The sequence below is a fragment of the Sphaerodactylus townsendi genome, linkage group LG15, assembly GCF_021028975.2.
Source record: "Sphaerodactylus townsendi isolate TG3544 linkage group LG15, MPM_Stown_v2.3, whole genome shotgun sequence".
Classification (NCBI taxonomy): Eukaryota; Metazoa; Chordata; class Lepidosauria; order Squamata; family Sphaerodactylidae; genus Sphaerodactylus; species Sphaerodactylus townsendi.
In genome coordinates, this window is record NC_059439.1 from 33,063,651 (window position 1) to 33,083,169 (window position 19,519).

The 19,519-nt window shown below is 45.3% G+C and overlaps 1 protein-coding gene across 2 annotated transcripts in view; it reads right to left on the reverse strand.

Annotated features, from left to right (window-relative positions):
* LOC125444723 (solute carrier family 12 member 3-like) overlaps positions 1 to 6,169 on the reverse strand; it is a 30,163-nt gene extending 23,994 nt beyond the window's left edge. For both annotated transcript variants that reach the window (XM_048517345.1, XM_048517344.1), the window contains exons 1-7: positions 6,140 to 6,169; positions 5,273 to 5,348; positions 3,643 to 3,738; positions 2,907 to 3,046; positions 1,846 to 1,956; positions 1,047 to 1,158; positions 64 to 194 (exon numbers count right to left, since the gene is read on the reverse strand). In XM_048517345.1, the coding sequence (XP_048373302.1) occupies positions 64 to 194; positions 1,047 to 1,158; positions 1,846 to 1,956; positions 2,907 to 3,046; positions 3,643 to 3,738; positions 5,273 to 5,348; positions 6,140 to 6,142 (669 nt within the window). In that variant the 5' untranslated portion in view covers positions 6,143 to 6,169. The remainder of the gene's footprint in view (positions 1 to 63; positions 195 to 1,046; positions 1,159 to 1,845; positions 1,957 to 2,906; positions 3,047 to 3,642; positions 3,739 to 5,272; positions 5,349 to 6,139) is intronic.
* Positions 6,170 to 19,519: the final 13,350 nt, after the last annotated feature.

The following is a 19,519-nucleotide window of genomic DNA, read 5'->3' on the forward strand; positions in this document are numbered from 1 at the left end:
TCTTGGCTGACCACCCTAAAAGGCATATGTGGCTATTACATGTACGAGGCCCAAACCACGTACCTTGAGGTCTCCGGAAATATTGGCACCGGCCAGGATGCCAGTAGCTGAAGGGAAGAAGATGGAGAACATGCTGAAGAAACTCCCCTCCGTTCCCCGCCAGTCAGGCACCATGTTCTCCAAGAAGATTTCACCTTTGGGGAGGAGAAGAGAGAAAGGTCAAGCAGTCCATCCAAACAGGACAGAGCGAAAGGAAAACTGTGAATACTTTGGGTACGCAGCACACATCTAATTCTTGACAGGTCACATGACTCCAGCCTAGCCAGGTGTGGTGGCTATCGGCCTCCCCAATAATCCAGATTCGAGTGTTAGCATAATCTGCTCATTGATTGAGAGTTGAGAATAGTAGACACACACCTGGCATTTTGCCAGAGCTGAAGGTTCCCAAGCAACCCAGCAGGGGCGTAGTGGTTAAGAGCAGGTGCACTCTAATCTGGAGAACCGGGTTTGATTCCCCACTCTGCCACTTGAGCTATGGAGGCTTATCTTGGGAACCAGATTAGCCTGTGAAATTCAACACACACCAACTGTGTGTCCTTAAGCTAGTCACAGTTCTTCTGAATTCTCTCAGCCCCACCCACCTCACAGGGTGTTTGTTGTGGGGGGGGGGAGGGAAAGGAGATTGCAAGCCTCTTTGAGTCTCCTTACAGGAGAGAAAGGGGGGGGGGATATAAATCCAAACTCTTCTTCAAACTCTTCTTCTATATTCCCCCCTAAGGTCCCTCTCCACTCCATTTCCTAAAAGTGAAGCCATTTGCTGGACACAGAGTGTTCCAAGGGCAAGGGATGAGATAACCAGTGTAAGCAGGCGCAAGGTAGCAGCAAGCAACCGTTAGCCAAGCAAAGGGATCTTAGGGGACCTCATTTCTCGGCCTCCCTCCGGAAATATGGCTAGACAGCATGGGAACGAGTAGGTAGATTTTTTGTGTAGCTTATAGGTGATGGCTGTGAAGTCACGCCAATTGAAGATGCTGTCATAAACCTACTTCTATAGCCAAAATGTCCATGGGATTGCTGCTGTTTGGAGGCTGGTATAATGGTCCCGACGAAGTAGCTGATGAATGATGTAAGGATGACAACGAAGAAGATTATCTGAGCCTGTTAAGAGAGGAAGGGAATAATTATTGGAAAGGAAAACAAAAACATCTCAAGAGCTGGGCTTCTCAGCAAACGTTTCCTCGGCCAAAATGGAACGCAAATTGCCTTCCAGATAACCCAAAGGCCCCGTTTCTCTTCTTTGGGATGAACTGATTACAAACATATATATCGTACTGGTTTTATATCTCTTTATCTATCACAGTTTCCTTTGTTTCGTTCCTCCTTCGAAGCAAGATCACAGTTCGGGGGGAAACTGTGACAAGTTTTTTTTTTTAAAATTATCGGTTTCATCTGCTTGTCATCTGTTTTTAGCTTCCTGGGGGCGGGGCCAGGGAATAAAGTAAGTGAAAGTCGCCATCTGTTTTTGTTTACTGTTTTAAATTTTTATACTGTTTTAAATTATTTGTTAAGATTGTTTCTGTTTTATTGTAATGGTTTTTATGGTTGTTGCCGCCCTGAGCCCTTCGGGGATAGGGCGGGGTATAAATCTAATGAATGAATGAATGAATAAATGAATGAATGAATGACTGAATTAATTAATTAATTAATTAATTAATTAATTAACTAATTAATGTTCCATTTTTGTCTTCACCAGTGAAAAGCAGGTGTGTGTAAGCCATCAGCACAAAGCTTCACTTCATTCTCAGAGCAGATGTGCACAGCCTACAGATCTCAGCCCTCAGTTACCTTCGATTCCCATTCCATGCCAGCGAGGGCGATGGCAAGTAGAAAAGTGACAGTGATCACACCTATGATGCGTATGTCGTTCACTTTGGTGTCCATCGCCAAGTTGGAGGCCTGTTGGAGGATGATAGAAGCAAGCATTAGCCAGAAAAGGCTTGAAAGGCAGGCCCGAACCCTGGCTTGACTTTCGCCTAGAGCAGTGGTTCCCAGCTTGGGGTACGTGTGCCCCTAGAGATATGTACCAGAGCATTTGGGGGTACACGCCAAAAAATTACGAAATGGGTTTCCTAATATGGGGAAACAATTTTAGGGGAAAAGGTTGCCAAGGGGTACACAAGGGAAAAAAGTTGGGAACCAGTAGAGCACAGGTGTCAAACTCGTGGCCCTCCAGATGTTATGGACTACAGTTCCCATCATCCCCTGCCAGCATGATGGGAACTGTAGTCCATAACATCTGGAGGGCCGCGAGTTTGACACCTATGCACTAGAGGATATTTCACTGTCTCGCACTGATTGCTTGGTGGGTACAAAGGTGGTTAGATACACTTGCTCGAGGAGAAATCTGTGAGGAGGGAAAGATGTCCGCCTCCAGGTACTTTGGGTTAGTGGCCAAGGTGGCTCTGAGAGGCAGTGAGGGTAGAGTATGGCTTCTCCTCCAAGCTGGGAAATTTCTGGATATTTGGGGGGAGGTGGAGCCTGGGGAGCGTTTGTTGTGGAAGCGGTGGTACTGTAGCCCAGTATAATACCATAGAGCGCACCCTCCAAAATAGCCATTTTTTTCAAGGGAGCTGATCTCTGGAGATCAGTTGTAATTCCGGAAGATCTCCAGAACCTACTTGAGGATTAGCAACCCTAAACCTGGGGAGGGCAGAATTTGGGGAGAGGAGAGAGCTCCACAGAGACATGATGACGTAAAGTCCAGCCTCCAAAGCTACCGTTTTCTTCCAGGCGAACTGATCTCTGTAGTGTTGGAATCTGTTGTGATTCCAGGAGAACGGCACACCCTACCCGAAGCTCGGCATCCTCAATGTGGAATGAATGGGACTGGGTTGTACTCTACATACCGCCAAGAGATCCTGGACAGTTTCAGCAAAGCCCACCACGTGCAGGGCCACGGCAACGGCGTTGGCGAAGGAGAAGAGAAGCCCAATGGAGCCGCCTAGCTCTGGGCCCAAGCTACGGGAGATGAGGAAATATGTACCACCTGCACCAGAGACAAAAAAAACTGGCTCAGATACGTCTCCCTTCAAGGGAAGCCCAACTATGAAGCAGAAGAGACACTTATCTTCAAGCAACTGAATTTGAGATAGTCATATAGTTATCAATTGTGCATTTTTGAGAGGGGTAAGTGTTCAAAACACTGCACATATAACGTCTCAACTGTCCCTTAAGGAAGGCTGGTATTATTCTCCACATAGTGCAGAGAAAGGTTGAGGTAAATGAAGAGATTTGAACGAGGAACCTCCTGATTTATAACTGTTGGGACGTATCGGGCTAAGTGATTCTTTTTTTTGCGGCTTTAAGCCAGTATAAATAAGCATATGAGGTAAAATAAAATACATTCATAAAACCCATTCAAGGGGAATAGTTTAGAAACAGCAATGAACAAAACAGATTAGAAGCAATAAAATTAATAACACAACACAATAAAAGGAAATGAGTAGAGAACATTAAAAAAAACATTTTTACATAAACCATTTACCTGAAGCTTGATTAATGAACAGCACAATTTAAGGTATGACGATGGGTCACATCAAATTATCAATTATTTGGTTCATTAATAGTTCACTTCTCACTTACCTGCTTTGACTTTGCCATTGGTAGAGATTGCCGAAATGGACAGACCCGTGATACTGGTCACCACTGCTGACATTAAAATGATCAACCAGGTCAGCCCTAGGGAAATAGGAGACAGTCAAGTAAGTTAGGAAGGCATTCCTCTCCATCAGCCATTATCTGAACCATACTGTTACCGTGTTTTCCCGAAAATAAGACAGTGTCTTATATTAATTTTTGCTCCCAAAGATGCGCTATGTCTTATTTTCAGGGGACGTCTTATTTTTCTGTGTTCTGTTCGTCGGGCATGCTTCCAAACAAAAACTTTGCTACGTCTTACTTTGGGGGGGATACCTTATATTTCGCGCTTCAGCAAAACCTCTACTACGTCTTATTTTCAGAGGATGTCTTATATTCGAGGAAACAGGGTAGTCTGCCCGTCGTTTCTCTTCCAAAGTCCCCAATTTTCATGATATTTTCTCGGTTTTATGCTGGCGAAGGTCTTTTCTGCACAACCCAAATAATGATGACATCTTAAACAAACCCATCTCCTCGTTATTTGTCCGGATAGTGCAGACAAAAAGAAAGTGTTTGAGGAAAGAGCCCCCCCCCCGCGTGTTATTTTTCCCGCCTGACTTAATTGTTTTTATTTTCACTTCCTTCCATTGGTGATTTGGCGCCTGCCTGCTCCATTGCGCCCACCATTTTGTAAAGATCTCTTGGGACATTTGCTGTGCACACATTGCGCCACCTGCTGATTTTACTAGCTATAGTACATGACTGAATTCTGCTCTTCTGGCCGATTTTGGCAATATATAGTATTGCCGTTTTTAAATTTGTTTAGATGATGTGTCTTTGAAGTTGCACAAACTCAATATGAGCATCCATGCTGATTCTCATATCGAGTCTGTATCTAACATTTGAAAAAACCCATCCCATTAACCATAAAGGTCTTCCTTAATTCAGCCCCAGCTATCCACAGAGGCATAGTTCAGCAGAGGCCAATTTGCTGACAGTCCCTGGCCCCTCCATGATGCGGCCGGCCTCCACTCGGGCCAGGACTTTTACAGCCCTGGCCCCTGCCTGGTGGAACACTTCCTCCAGCTGTCCGGGCCCTGCGGGATCTTGGGTGATTTCCGGAGGGCCTGCAAGACGGAGTTGTTCCACCGGGCCTTTGGAGTAACCAGCCTCTGAAAGTGCCCCCCTCTTCCATTCTTATGGAATGAGGGTCCATTATCATCTCTGGGACCCATCCTTTCTTTTCTCCTCTTGGGAGGGTTTAAGAGGGATTTTGCGGGCATTGTTATATATTAATTGCTGCATTTTAATTTATATTATCTAGAGATTAATTTGTATTTGATTTTTATGCTTATTTGTATTTGAATTTTTATGTTGTTCACCGCCCAGAGCCCGTCGGGGATTGGGCGGTATATAAGTTTGAAATAAATAAATAAATAAAATAGTAAGGGGGAAAGTGCCCGGTGCACTGGTGTGTCCTCCACCCCTGTCCTGCCCCCGCTCCGCCATGGAACGCCCCCACCATGCTACGCCATGCCACACCATCCCCCCACGGGGCGGTGCCTGGTGCATCTCGCACCCCCCCCGGTCCCCTTGTAGCTACGCCTCTGGCTATCCATATCCGAAAACCTCTTACCTATACCAGCTTGTGCAGTTATCCACGGCAAACGCAGATAAAGGATCACACCCCAAATATTCAGCATGCACCGGACCTTGAGAGAACAGAATGTCGGATAATTAATTCATCCAAATCAACTATTTATATTAACAAGAAAACAACAAAACTGAGGCGCATCCTCACAGTAACAAGGTTCTGTTCAGAGTCAATTGCTCTGACAATGATACTGTCCAGTCTTCTGTGGGGTGGGGCTAACTTTTGTGGGGTGGGGCTAACTTTACTTTTGAGGGACTAGAGCACCTTCCTTATGAGGAGACGCTACAGCGTTTGGGACTCTTTAGTTTGGAGAGGAGACGTCTGAGGGGGGATATGATTGAAGTCTATAAAATTATGCATGGGGTAGAAAATGTTGACAGAGAGAAATTTTTCTCTCTTTCTCACAATAGTAGAACCAGGGGGCATACATTGAAAATTCTGAGGGGAAGAATTAGGACTAATAAAAGGAAACATTTCTTCACGCAACGTGTGATTGGTGTTTGGAATATGCTGCCACAGGAGGTGGTGATGGCCACTAACCTGGATAGATTTAAAAAGGGCTTGGACAGATTTAGGGAGGAGAAGTCGATCTGTGGCTACCAATCTTGATCCTCCTTGATCTGAGATTGCAAATGCCTTAGCAGACCAAGTGCTCCGGAGCAGGAGCAGCAGCAGAAGGCCATTGCTTTCACCTCCTGCCTGTGAGCTCCCAAAGGCACCTGGTGGGCCACTGCGAGTAGCAGAGTGCTGGACTAGATGGACTCTGGTCTGATCCAGCTGGCTTGTTCTTATGTTCTTATGTTCTTAACATCCCCCCACCCTCAGATATGGGTAATTCTTTGGCTTTACCATGACGCCAGTCACCCAGCCGAACCGGACAGGTTTCGATTCTTGTTCATCAGCTTCCACATCCTTGTTGCCTCCGTCCTTCTCCACAGCTTCCTTGTCAGGATCGCCAGAGTCCGGGCTTGCATAAAAGTTTTGCCCTTTGCCCTGCAAAGGAAGTAAAAAAAGCATCATCCCAACTGTAATCGCACTGTGGTTTGTGCTTTAAAATTGCAAGGTACCATCTGAATTGTAACAGTGCATCGCAGGGAACTTGTTCCCCAGCAAAAGAATTGTACACACTCATTGTTAAGGTTTACCCCACACAGGGTTAGGAGGAAAACAAAAACCTTAACAACGAGTGTATACAGTTAGGGGGTTGTGGGTTTTCCGGGTTGTATGGCCATGTTCCAGTAGCGTTTTCTCGTGATGTTTCGCCTGCATCTGCGACTGGCATCTTCAGAGGATCCTCTGAAGATGCTAGCCACAGATGCAGGTGAAACGTCAGGAGAAAATGCTACTGGAACAAGGTCGTACAACTCGGAAAACCCACAACACCCTAGTGATTCTGGCCGTGAAAGCCTTCGACAGTGTATACAATTCTTAAGCTGGGGAACAAGTTCCCCACAATGAACTGTTACAACTCAGATTTTGGTGTTGAAGTCCAGCGAGGCAACTGTTATGTCACATTAAACTCTTAACTAAGGCGTTTCTGACAACAATTTCATTTTGACCAAGGTTATCACAGCTGTAATTGTCTTTGGGTACCACCTGGCGGTTGGCAGCCCTACTATAGGATCCTGAGGCGGCAGAGCAGTCTGTTCCTCTTCAGACAATCCTTTCCAAAGGCTTCCAGCAAGATAAACGTTAGCGCATTAGAGATCATGGCCCAAGACCCCAAGGGGGATGTTTACGGAGGTGGGATCCAACCAGCTCTCACCACTTCTCTAGAAGTGGTTACTAATGTTTTCTGAGTGCCGAGAAGGGGTTACTAAAGCAACCTCCCTGCCCAATAGGGACTGGAGATGCGTGTGTGTGGTGGCACCACTGTTTGAATCCCACCACCATCGGAACCTGTTATTAAAATTTTTGGATCCCACCACTCGATGTTTACGTTGGGGACCGTTCAAAATTGTGAATTTGCTACTTGCCCTCTAAAGAGTCCGTTCCACCTCAGAACTAGGCCAATTCATGTAGGATAACCTACGACCTTCTTAAGTTTATGCCAGGCACCAAGAGGGAAGCCTGCGGCCTTGTGCATCCTTGAATCCCCAAATGACTATGCCAATAAAATCTTGATTGATTGACTGACTGATTGATTGATTGATTGAATCATCAAATGCATCTCACCGGTGTCGCATTTCTGAGCATGTCGAGCGAAGGCCGGATCTTTCGACGTCCAGGCGGTGCTGACAGGGCGTAGAATTCGTATCGGGGAGTGGCGTCCATCATAGTCTCGTAATCCGGCGGGGCAGAAAGGGATCCATTTTCATCCACTACTGATAGGCGTTTAGGGGGGACGTTGGCTGGTTCGGTGACAGCCCCCCTGTTAACCTTTTGGAGTTTGAACAACCCCAGAGAAAAAACCGTCTTGTATGACTGGGCGTTGTCTTCCATTGCGGGCCTGAATTGTTTTTACCTGTGAGGACAAAGACAGAGCACAGCGGCGTTGGTGAAAGAATGAAAAACAATCAGAGCAGAGCAGGTTTTGAACCCAGAACATATCTCCAGTGACAGGGATCAACAAGTCTCTAGGCCAGTGGTTCCTAGCCTTTTATTTTCACTTGTGTATCCCTTGGTAACCCATTTTCCTAAAATTGTACCTATTTATTTATTTATTTATTTATTTATTTATTTATTTATTTATTTATTTATTTATAAACCGCCCCATCCCCGAGGGGCTCTGGGTATTAGCGGGTATTAATATTAATGGGTATTAGCAAACCCATGATGTAATTTTTTTCATGTACCCCCCAAACACTCTGGCATATACCCCTGGGGGTACACACACACCAGGTTGGGAACCACTGCTCTATGCCTCTAGCCATGCACAGATTGCCTCTCCATGGGCAATGCATAACAATGCACCTTCCATACATGCAGAATGATGCACCTTCGATCCACTTTCAATGCACTTTGCCGCTGGATTTTACTGTGCAGAATAGCCAAATCCACTTGCAAACAAGGAGTCTCTGTTTCTTAGCATGCGGTTGCCTGTGAGCAATTGATTTGCCATCTACAAGAACCCATGACGCTGCCTTCCGCTGAATCCACTGGACCTTCGAGGTCTCCCCAGTTTCACGCAGAAGCCTTTCACATCATAAGAACATAAGAACTAGCCTGCTGGATCAGACCAGAGTCCATCTAGTCCAGCTCTCTGCTACTCGCAGTGGCCCACCAGGTGCCTTTGGGAGCTCACCTGCAGGATGTGAAAGCAATGGCCTTCTGCTGCTGCTCCTGCTCCTGAGCACTTGGTCTGCTAAGGCATTTGCAATCTGAGATCAAGGAGGATCAAGATTGGTAGCCATAAATCGACTTCTCCTCCCTAAATCTGTCCAAGCCCTTTTTAAAGCTATCCAGGTTAGTGGCCATCACCACCTCCTGTGGCAGCATATTCCAAACACCAATCACATGTTGTGTGAAGAAGTGTTTCCTTCTATTAGTCCTAATTCTTCCCCCCAGCATTTTCAATGGATGCCCCCTGGTTCTAGTATTGTGAGAAAGAGAGAAAAATTTCTCTCTGTCAACATTTTCTACCCCATGCATAATTTTATCGACTTTGATCATATCCCCCCTCAGACGTCTCCTCTCCAAACTAAAGAGTCCCAAACGCTGCAGCCTCTCCTCATAAGGAAGGTGCTCCAATCCTTCAATCATCCTCGTTGCCCTTCTCTGCACTTTTTCTATCTCTTCGATACCCTTTTTGAGATGTGGCGACCAGAACTGAACACAGTACTCCAAGTTGAACACAGTACTCCATCATCTACCGCTGGAGCCTCTTAACTGGAGATGCCAAGGATTGAATCTGGAACCTTCCGCAGCTGCTCTAGCACTGAGCCATGGTGGCCCCTAACATACACATGCCCCACAAAGGCATTTTGACATCTAGTTTTGTTTTTAAAAGTCAACACTTCTGTGCCACAGTTAAGGGGAGAAAGGGCTCCCACAAGATACACACCTAACACACAACAACGCCTATCAATTACAGGAAGTCACCAGAAACAGTCAAAGAAAATATACCGTACATTATAAAAGGCATCATAAAATCAATCCCGCAATAAGGGAGATGAATTAAATGAAGAGGGAAAGGAAAAGGATTGCTGCTCTCAACTGTAGGCCTGTCTTACAAGCCCTAAGGCGGTGGGGAGGATTGGATATATGCAGAACCATATATATAATATATATATTTATACCACCCTGAGTTCCTTAGAGGGATAAAACTGGACTTGATAGACAGTAGACAGTCAGATGCTTCTGTAACCCCCATGCTCAGAATGGGTTGAGCCAGAAAGGGGTGGAGACTCAAAGCAGCAAGAGGCTGCAGAGCTCGTGTAGTTTGGAGGAGACAAAGCTACCAGACTCGGACCTTGATTTGTATAAGCCCTTAACACCTTGTTAAGGGTTTCTTTTTGTGGTTGTAATGGGTGAGAGTTCTCCTGGAAACCTTCATCGTCTTGAATCCTGTTCATCAAGCCCTTGGAGTCTTCAGGAGCCAACCCACTTGCAAAGAAGAATTGGACTTGGCAGTATTAGTAGACTGTAACTAGAAGGACTTGAAAATGCAACCTTTACAGGACCTTGAAGTGTGATGTTAAATGTTGATGTTATATGTTATATGTTAAGAAAGTAAACCATTTTGTTTTTAAAATTTGTTGTTGCAAACTCATTCCAAATTCTGCCCCACAGAACCCACAGATAGTGGTTACACTTCCAGGTCTACCACCAAAGCAAAACAGTAAAAGACAAAGGTATCGTGCATCTGACTATGTAGGTTCTGTTTAACCATTAACCAGAGGTTGACAAACCATGATGTGCGCCTGTTGCCCTTTAAACCAATGGCCAAAAGTGTATTTTTTTGGCAGACAATTCATAGGCTAATTCTACAATGTGCGGAAAAAGTACTTTCATTTATCTGCCCTTCGCTGACTGACCATCAATATATAAGGAGGTCTTAAACTTAGGGAAGAGAGAGCACAAACAAGTTATCTCTATCCATTGTCTTCATACTATGCAACTTTGATAAACCTTTGTGCCTTGTTTGTTATCAATTTGCGTCATACTATGCAAATTTTATTAACCTTTGTGCCTCGTTAGTCATGTTTTTCCCTCTAAAGTAAAATGAATCAATGCGCATATTTCCAAGCGGGGAAGTTCCATGTACCTGTCTTTGTTTTGAACACAGTGGTGTCATGTGTGTGTGCAATGAAAGTTGTTTGTACCCACGTGATTATACAAGTACATGTGCCAGACAGGCTGCTCCTGACTGCGGCTCTTGCGCAGGCAGAGGTTGCGCAACTCAGAACAGAGGCAATTCTCAAACTTTTTTGACAGACAAGCTTGTAAAAAAAGGATGTAAACAAAACATTGTTTTGAAATATAAGGACGTAAGGAGTCACCGCCCCTCAGAGAGAAGATGCCTGTCGGCTGTCTGTTGAGCCGGCGGGGTGCAGTGGTTAAGAGCAGGTGCGCTCTAATCTGGAGAACCGGGTTTGATTCCCTGCTCTGCCACTTGAGCTGTGGAGGCTTATCTAGTGAGCTAGATTAGCTTGTGCACTCCACCAGCTGGGTGACCTTGGGCTAGTCACAGCTCTCTCTGAACTCTCTCAGCCCCACCTACCTCACAGGGTGTTTGTTGTGAGGGGGGAAGGGAAAGGAGCTTGTAAGCCCCTTTGAGTCTCCTTACAGGAGAGAAAGGGGGGATATAAATCCAAACTCTTTTTTTCTCTCTCTATATATATTAGTAGAGTAGAACAGAAGAAACAGATTCTCAGTTCCTTTTTATATATGAGTTTACTAACTATAAAGAAGAAGAAGAAGAAGAGTTTGGATTTATATCCCCCCTTTCTCTCCTGCAGGAGACTCAAAGGGGCTTACAATCTCCTTGCCCTTCCTCTCCCCACAACAAACACCCTGTAAAGGGAGCATTACATGGAGATAAAATAAGAAATCCTTTCTTTCCTGTGACGCATCGACATTTCTGTATGTTTGGTTGCATCTTGCTACCTATCTGCTGTCTGTCTCGTGCTCACGGTGGCGTCATGTCTGCTCAAACCAAGAAACAGAGTTACCTTTATAACTTCAGGTGTATGTGCTCACAAACAGGTAAGCAATGGCCATCGGACTGACCAACTGCTAATCAATAGGCCGGGTCATAAACATTGACTTCAGCCACTCATTTCCATACAAACAGTTAAACCTTTTATAACTGAGTTGTGACAGACACTTGCCAAATCCTATCTTAAGAACCCTTCTTCCACTGCGGTAGCAAACTGAGCTCACCTTTTCTTTTGGTGCTTTTCATCGTCTGGCAATTCAGGGTTGCCCCATTTTATTTTATTTTATTTTATTGCAAGTGTGCATAAAATCCCCGCTGGAGAACACCTCAAAGGCATGTGCAGACGATTGCCCCAGAACTAGACTCCCATTCTCAACAGCCTGACTCACTTTCCGATATCTGCGCACCAACTCTCCCTTAATGGCGAGCACAAAAGGCCCGAGCGCTCAAACTGGTGCATTTTCTCTTACGTAACATGTAAAGTGGCAATTAGATTACATTCGTTCCAGGAGAAGATAGCAACGTAATTAGAATCCGCAGGAAGGCTAATCATCTTGCCGAGCGATGCTTTTATTTCATTCATGTTCTTGGCACTGCTTTTATGATCACCATTTCTAGATACTGACTTCCACACCTAATACCTTGGAAAATCGTTTGATGTGCAGGCACGGCACCAAGAAATGCTAATTCCAGATGGGACACATGTTGTGGCCTGTAGCCGCATGATAAAGCAGGGATCCGGCGCCACCTTAAAGTCTAAATATTTAGTCCAGCATAAGCTTTTGTGAGCCAGACCTTATTTTGTCTGACGCATTAAGTGCTTTGGTAGTCACAATAGAAACGGGGAGGTGTTACAAAGAGAGGTTGATTTGAAACAATAAGAACTGAAAGAAAGTTCGGAAGAGGTGTTTACAAAGAGAGGTTGATTTGAAACAATAAGAACTGAAAGAAAGTTTGGAAGAGGTGTTACAAAGAGAGGTTGATTTGAAACAATAAGAACTGAAAGAAAGTTCGGAAGAAGGCAGCCAACATGGTTTAGGAGATGGGACACCTTTCCTGTGATGAAAGGCTGAAGAGTTTGACGCAAGATCTGGTGTTTGTGGATTGGCGGCTGAGAAAATCAGGAGTAAACCGAACGTGCGGAACTGAATGAGACTTCTCAGTTAGAAAAGGGACGGATAAAGGGAGTCACGGCAGAGCTTTATAAAATTATGGATGGGATAGTCCGAGTGAACAGAGGGAGCTGTTGCTCCTGCTCTCAAAATCCTCTAGGCCCCTTCCGCACACGCAAAATAATGCGTTTTCAAACCACTTCCACAACTGTTTGCACGTGGATTTTGCTATTCCGCACAGCTTCAAAGAGCACTGAAAGCAGTTTGAAAGTGCCTTATTCTGCATGTGCGGAATGAGCCCTAGAATTCGAGGACATCCATTGAAGCTGATAGGCAGTAGATTCAAGATGGAACCCCCCCCCCCAAAAAAAACCCCACCACTTCTTTACTCGGTGAGTGAGTAACATGTGGAATTCACTGTCAGCGGAGAGAGTTATGACCATAGGCATCAATGGCTTTTAAAAGGTTAGACAGATTCATGAAGCATAGGTTTATTAATGGCTGTTAGCCACGGTGACTAAAAGGAATCTCCACATACAAAGGCAGTAAACTTCTGAACGCCAGTGCCAGAAGCCCGGCGGGGATAAGGCGGGCTAGAAATCGAAATAGAAATAGAAATCAAAAATAAATAAAGAAGGCAACATCAGGGGAAGTCTCTTTGCTGTGTTGTTAACCCTATAGGGCAGGGGTCTTCAAACTATGGCCCTCCAGATGTTCATAGACTACAATTCCCATCAGCCCCTGCCAGCATGGCCAAGTGGTAGGGCTCATGGGAATTGTAGTCTATGAACATCTGGAGGGCCAAAGTTTGAAGACCCCTGCTATAGGGTAACGGGTTGACCACTGTGTGATTCAGGATGCTGGGCTAGATGGACCCCTGGTTTGATCTAGCTAGCAGGACTCCTATATTCTTAACAAAGAACGCACGCTACTCTGACAGTTTTTAGATTCACTTTGGGCATTCTGTCACCGATATGGTTCTCTGCCAAGGAAAATCCAAAGAAAGAATCCAATGCAAAGTTGCTGAATGAAATAAGAAGTTCCAGACTATATGTCCTCCAGGTTTTAACGGGGTGCTGGGATTCCTCACTATAGCAGCTCATACCTTGCATATCCAATTTGTTGCAGATGTTAACTAGTTCAACGATACCTCTGTAACTTCCTGTCATATAATCTCCGTACCTTATTTCATTCACTACTAGATGTTACATTAGAAGGAGAAGGAGGAGAAGAAGAAGAGTTGGATTTATATCCCCCTTTCTCTCCTATAGGAGACTCAAAGGGGCTTGCAAACTCTTTTCCCTCTCCCCCTCACAACAAACACCCCCTGTGAGGTGGGTGGGGCTGAGAGAACTCCGCACAACTGTGGCTAGCCCAAGGTCACCCAGCTGGCGTCTGTTGGAGTGTACAGGCTAATCTGAATTAATTGAGCTTTTTCCTGGCCAGGGTCCTCACCCACTCTGAGGGAACAGTTTGGCTTTTGGAATGACTCTTGTTTTCACAGGCATCTCTGGGTAATTTCCCCCCAACCCTCACCCAGCCTATCAGCTGTGACTATCGATGCGTTGGAAATACATTCCATGCATCTGATGCAGTCAACTCTGACTCACAAAAGCTCACGCCGGAATAAATGTTGTTCGTCTGTACGGTGCTACTGAAGCCCTCTTCTGTTTGGGACAAACAATGTTTGTCACTAATCTGGTGAGTCTTCCATGTCAGGCTGTTGTCAAAGGCACAGGAGAGTACGTCAGGGTGCCTGTCACATTTTTTTCCTTTTCTTTACCACAAGCAACGCTTATCTGTCTAGGACAAGAATCAGCCCCGGTTTCCCCTTTTCTGCCTTTCTTTCTCCCCTTACAATTGTCTGTTTATATCCTTTTCTACCTATAATTACTTAGAAAGAAGACTCCAGGTGGCTTACAAGCTCCTTTCCCTTCCTCTCCCCACAACAGACACCCTGTGAGGACGGTGGGGCTGAGAGAGTTCGGAGAGAACTGTGACTAGCCCAAGGTCACCCAATAAAAATGTAGGAGTGTGGAAATGCATCTGGTTCACCAGATAAGCCTCTGCCACTCAGGTGGAGGAGTGGGGAATCAAACCCGGTTCTCCGGATTGGAATCCACCTACTCTTAACCACAACATCACGCCGGCTCTCCTTAGCAAATGGCTGCCTACCAACTTCAAGCTGTGCTTCCTGGTCTGTTGGGTTTTGCAGGGCACCTAAAGTGTTCCCCTCCCCCCTCCTAGAGAAATGGGCCAAATATGCACCCCAATAAAAGTACAGAATCGAGACAGACAGAACTCTCCCTTTACTAGACGCTGTGGGTGTAGAAATGGGCGGGCAAAGCTTTTCCTAGAATGGATGTAAATAAAATACCACTAAGTATTCGTGACCTAGGTTCCATGTGGAGCCCAAAAGTCAAAGAAACAGAAAATGTGTGTCTGAAATGGAAGCATATATAACACTCAGAGAGTGTTTGGCAATCAACCCTTCAACGCACCCTTCTCAACATTGGTGCACAACTTTTCTGCCGTTCACAGCTGCACGCTAGACAAGAAGAAAGTAGATTTCCTCCGCGCAGGAGTACACGGATAGGGACAACTTCACCTGTTAAATTTCTTCCCACCCTACAGTTAGTAAAGGCACAAGAGCCCTGCGAAGAACTATAACAGTGATGGCGAACCTTTTCGAGACCGAGTGCCCAAACTGCAACCTAAAACCCACTTATTTATCACAAAGTGCCAACGCGGCAATTTAACCGGAATACTGAGGTTTTCGTTTAGAAAAAATGGTTGGCTCTGAGGCATGCGTTACTCGGGAGTAAGCTTGGGGGTAGTTGTTGGCTTGCTTTGAAGCAACCGTGCAACTCTTCCAACGGGTGAATCACGACCCTAGGAGGGTTTACTTAGAAGCAAGCCCCATTGCCAGCAACCAAGCTTACTCCCAGGTAAAGGATCGCGCTTTAGTTCTTTGTATGAAAATCAGTGGGGTTTAACAGCGCTCAACAGGGTTACCTGCACTGCTTCCCCAAAACTAGGTCTTAGGTTTGATGCTAATAATCGAGCCCAGCGGCCCAGGCCAACCAAATGTGTGTGTGGGGAGAGAGGATCCCCCCCCCACATGATGAATTCTATTTGTGCGTGCCCACAGAGAGGGCTCTGAGTGCCACCTCTGGCACCCGTGCCATAGGTTCGCCATCACTGAACTATAGGCAGCAACCTTGCTTTGTTTCCACAGGATCCCAATTTTCAAAATCAAAAGGAGAATTTTGGCAGGTGAAAACACGCACCTGTAGAATTCCTCTCTGCCTTGCTTGGGGCACAGTTATACATTAAGCAGAAGATCCCAATCCAATGAAAGTCTCCTACTCACCCACTTAGAAACGGCTGCGCAGACCACAAGGTCGAGTCCTCTCCTACTCAGTAAACCACCAGACGGCTTGCAGTCCTTGCCCACGAATGGAAAGTTGCTCAGGTGCTCCCGCAGATAAACCTACAGCGGGACGTCTTATCCCGAACTTCATGTCTCCTCCCCACCCGTGCTATTGCGCATACAACCACGCGCCAATCACCCCGTGCACCATCGAAACTCTGGCCCCGCCCGAATAAGCGAAGCCAAAATTAGTTCAGCAAAAGCCCGAGGAGGGTTGTGGAACACCTAGAACATGGAAGGGCGTATCACCAGTTGGCATACGGAGGTGGCGGCAACGAGAAATTAGCATTGCTGTCATTTGCTTAGTGGTAACGACGCATAGATTATTCTTTCTCCTTTTTTTAAATGAGGCCCAAACACTTCCTAACGCCTTGTTGAAACAGGTTGAGCATGAATTTAGAGCAAACCTCTGACTTGGAGGCACGTCGTGTGTTGTAGAGGGAACTTTCTAGGAGTCCAGCCTTTGACAGGACGGGGGAACACATGAAGAAAACGCCGAGTACCTATTTAAGAGTTACAAATTGGACAGTGTGGGAGTTTGTCTGTTATTTCCTCGTAGGTCTGTCATCTGCCAGGTGAGGCCTAAAGTTCTCCAGGATTAGAATTGGTCTCAGGTGACACAGGTCGGTTACACTGAAGAAAATGACAGCTGTGTAGGAAGCGCTCTCTTGGCCAACGTTCTCGCTGAGAACCTTCTCTTACCTAGGCTGCCCTTCAAAATCTGGAATTTCCCCAACCTGGAGGTGACAACCCAATGTCCTTGCTACATGACAGACAGAGCATAGTTTCAGGAAATACCAGGACCACAGAAGGAAATGCTGATTGTCCCAGAGGAATAATGACCAGTCCCTGAACTCTCTGACACAGATAATATGTGAGATTTAGGGGAAAGGCCCTTGAAGAAGTTTCCGTCAGTCTCAGGCCAGATTCTGATTCTGGAGATATATTTTTTCATCTTGTTCCTTAGCCTTTTCCAGTGGTGGGATTCAGCCGGTTCGCACCGCTTCGGCAGAACCGGTTGTTAAAACGGTGCTTGTAAACAACCAGTTGTTATTTCAATCCCACCACCGGAACCGGTTGTTAAATTATTTGAATCCCACCACTAGCCTTTTCCCCTTTCCTTCTTCTGTCTGCCTTTCCAAAACCTGTCTGTCTTTGCAACCCACATTCTTTATTGTCCATGAGTGGGTGGAAATTGTCTGAACAAGAGTTTTCTGAGGACGACGAGGCAGCTGTCCAAACAGCTGCCCATAAATGCGCTGCAAATAGGGGAATATTTTTTTTCTGCCAGAATTGTAGCTCTGGAATTCTCTGCTGGACACACCCAATACTTAACTCCCGCTCCACTCTTGGAACTCAGAACAGAATCCTGAACGCATTCTGGATCTGGTCCAAGCCGTCTCTGTAAACCACTAGAATGATTCCCATCGCGGGCGAAAGCAGAGAATCCAGGAGTCCTGCCCTGCCCGTCACCCCCTTCCATATTCCTGTAGCTAAAAGTAAAAACTGGACATTTCAATATTAGGAAAATGTAATTATCCTGTTGTTTTAATTAGTCATTCTCCAGAGCCTGAGGAGTGGATATATCCATTTTAGCAAATAGCACTAAATCGGGAAGTGCCAGATATTTCCTGGTGTTGGATCTTAAATATGGTATCTGTTTTACAAATTTGCCTTTGAATTGAATGGTATCTGTTTTACAAATGGTATGGTATGGTATCTGTTTTACAAATTTGCCTTTGAATTGAATGGCTAAACCCTTTTAATCCATTTTATATCTTTACAACAACATTTATAATAATTCTTATTATATTAGGAAGACTATGATTAATTATTGTCTTAGAACATCTATGAATTTTGCATTTTATAGCTCCATAGTTGGTCTTTTAGGTTAAGAGTTAGATAGATTAGTGGAGTTAAGACTATGATTAATATTAGCTGGTAACATTTGCGATTTTGCTTTCCAACTTGAGAAAGCAAAATTCATAGATGTAATATATGATTTTAAATTTAATAATTTAATAATAGTGTATAACCACTGTCTAATACCTAATGCCAATAAAGGTTATTGGGATTGTGATTGTAAAAACTGGAAGTCTTGTCTAGGATTTATAAATCCAGACTGATGTGGGTTTCGGGGAAGAAGAAGAAGAAGAAGAAGAAGAAGAAGAAGAAGAAGAAGAAGAAGAAGAAGAAGAAGAAGAAGAAGAAGAAGAAGAAGAAGAAGAAGAAGAAGAAGAAGAAGAAGAAGAAGAGTTTGGATTTATATCCCCCCTTTCTCTCCTGTAGGAGACTCAAAGGGGCTGACAATCTCCTTGCCTTTCCCCCCTCACAACAAACACCCTGTGAGGTAGGTGGGGCTGAGAGAGCTCCAAGAAGCTGTGACTAGCCCAAGGTCACCCAGCTGGCGTGTGTGGGAGTGTACAGGCTAATCTGAATTCCCCAGATAAGCCTCCACAACTCAAGCGGCCGAGCTGGGAATCAAACCCGGTTCCTCCAGATCAGAGTGCACCTGCTCTTAGCCACTGCTCTTAGCCACTACGCCACTGCTGCTCCATAGGGAGCGATATGACCCCTCTAACCAGAGTCAAACATCAAAAGACCCCAAGAACGTTCTGAGCTGAGCAATCCTGGAGTGCTGCCACGTGCGCGTAAAGCGCCGTCAAGTTGCCTCTAAATGTCAACCCGGCGAAGGATTTGCGAGGCAAGCGAGACACAGAGGCGGTACGCCGTTCCCTTCCTCTGCAGCGTCTCCCTCGGTCGTCTCCCTTCCCGAGTGCTGACCCCGCTTAGCTTCTGAGAACTGACAAGAACCGACTAGAACAAGCCACCTTTCCTGGCCCGACGCTGCTGCATGATGTCACCCCGTTCGAGGTTTTGAAGGATTTTCCCTCTTGCTCCTGTCGCACGTGCCGCCGACAATAGCAATTTATTCAGCGTTCTGTCAGTGTCTTGGAATCTGTACTACATCATTCCAGGCCCGGTAAACAAAACGTACACGCTGTCCAGACGCAGCTGGTTTGCAAGCTCGAGATGCGTATCCCAGCATTCCCTGCTGAAGTCGCAGGGAATTTGGCAGGCGGAGGGGCACAAAAGGTGGCATTTCATGGGCGATGTTGTACCCGGCCCATTTGATCCAGGTTATGTAGTTCTGAATGTCCCACCGTCCATGCCTTGACCTTGACATGTCTTTTGACTTTGACTTTTATTTGACTTTTAATTTATATACTGCCCTCCCCTGAAGGGCTCAGGGCAGTGTACAACATAGTAAATAACAACAGTATATCAATACAATAGGCATAAAGCAACATCAATGACAACAAATCCTAACACTGGTCCAACATCTCAGGTTAACAACTAACACATATCAGCATAACAGCATCGTAACAATTTGTAACAGTATAATAGCATCTTACATTTTGCAGCATAATAATAACATAACATCAAATAACACAACATTCTAACTACCAAAAATATCAATCCATAGTTCATGGAAACCTAAGCATTGCAACTAAGAAGCCTCAGAATTAATTAACTTGATAGCCAAGACAACAAAAGATGGCAACTTCCCTAGGTTCCACAAC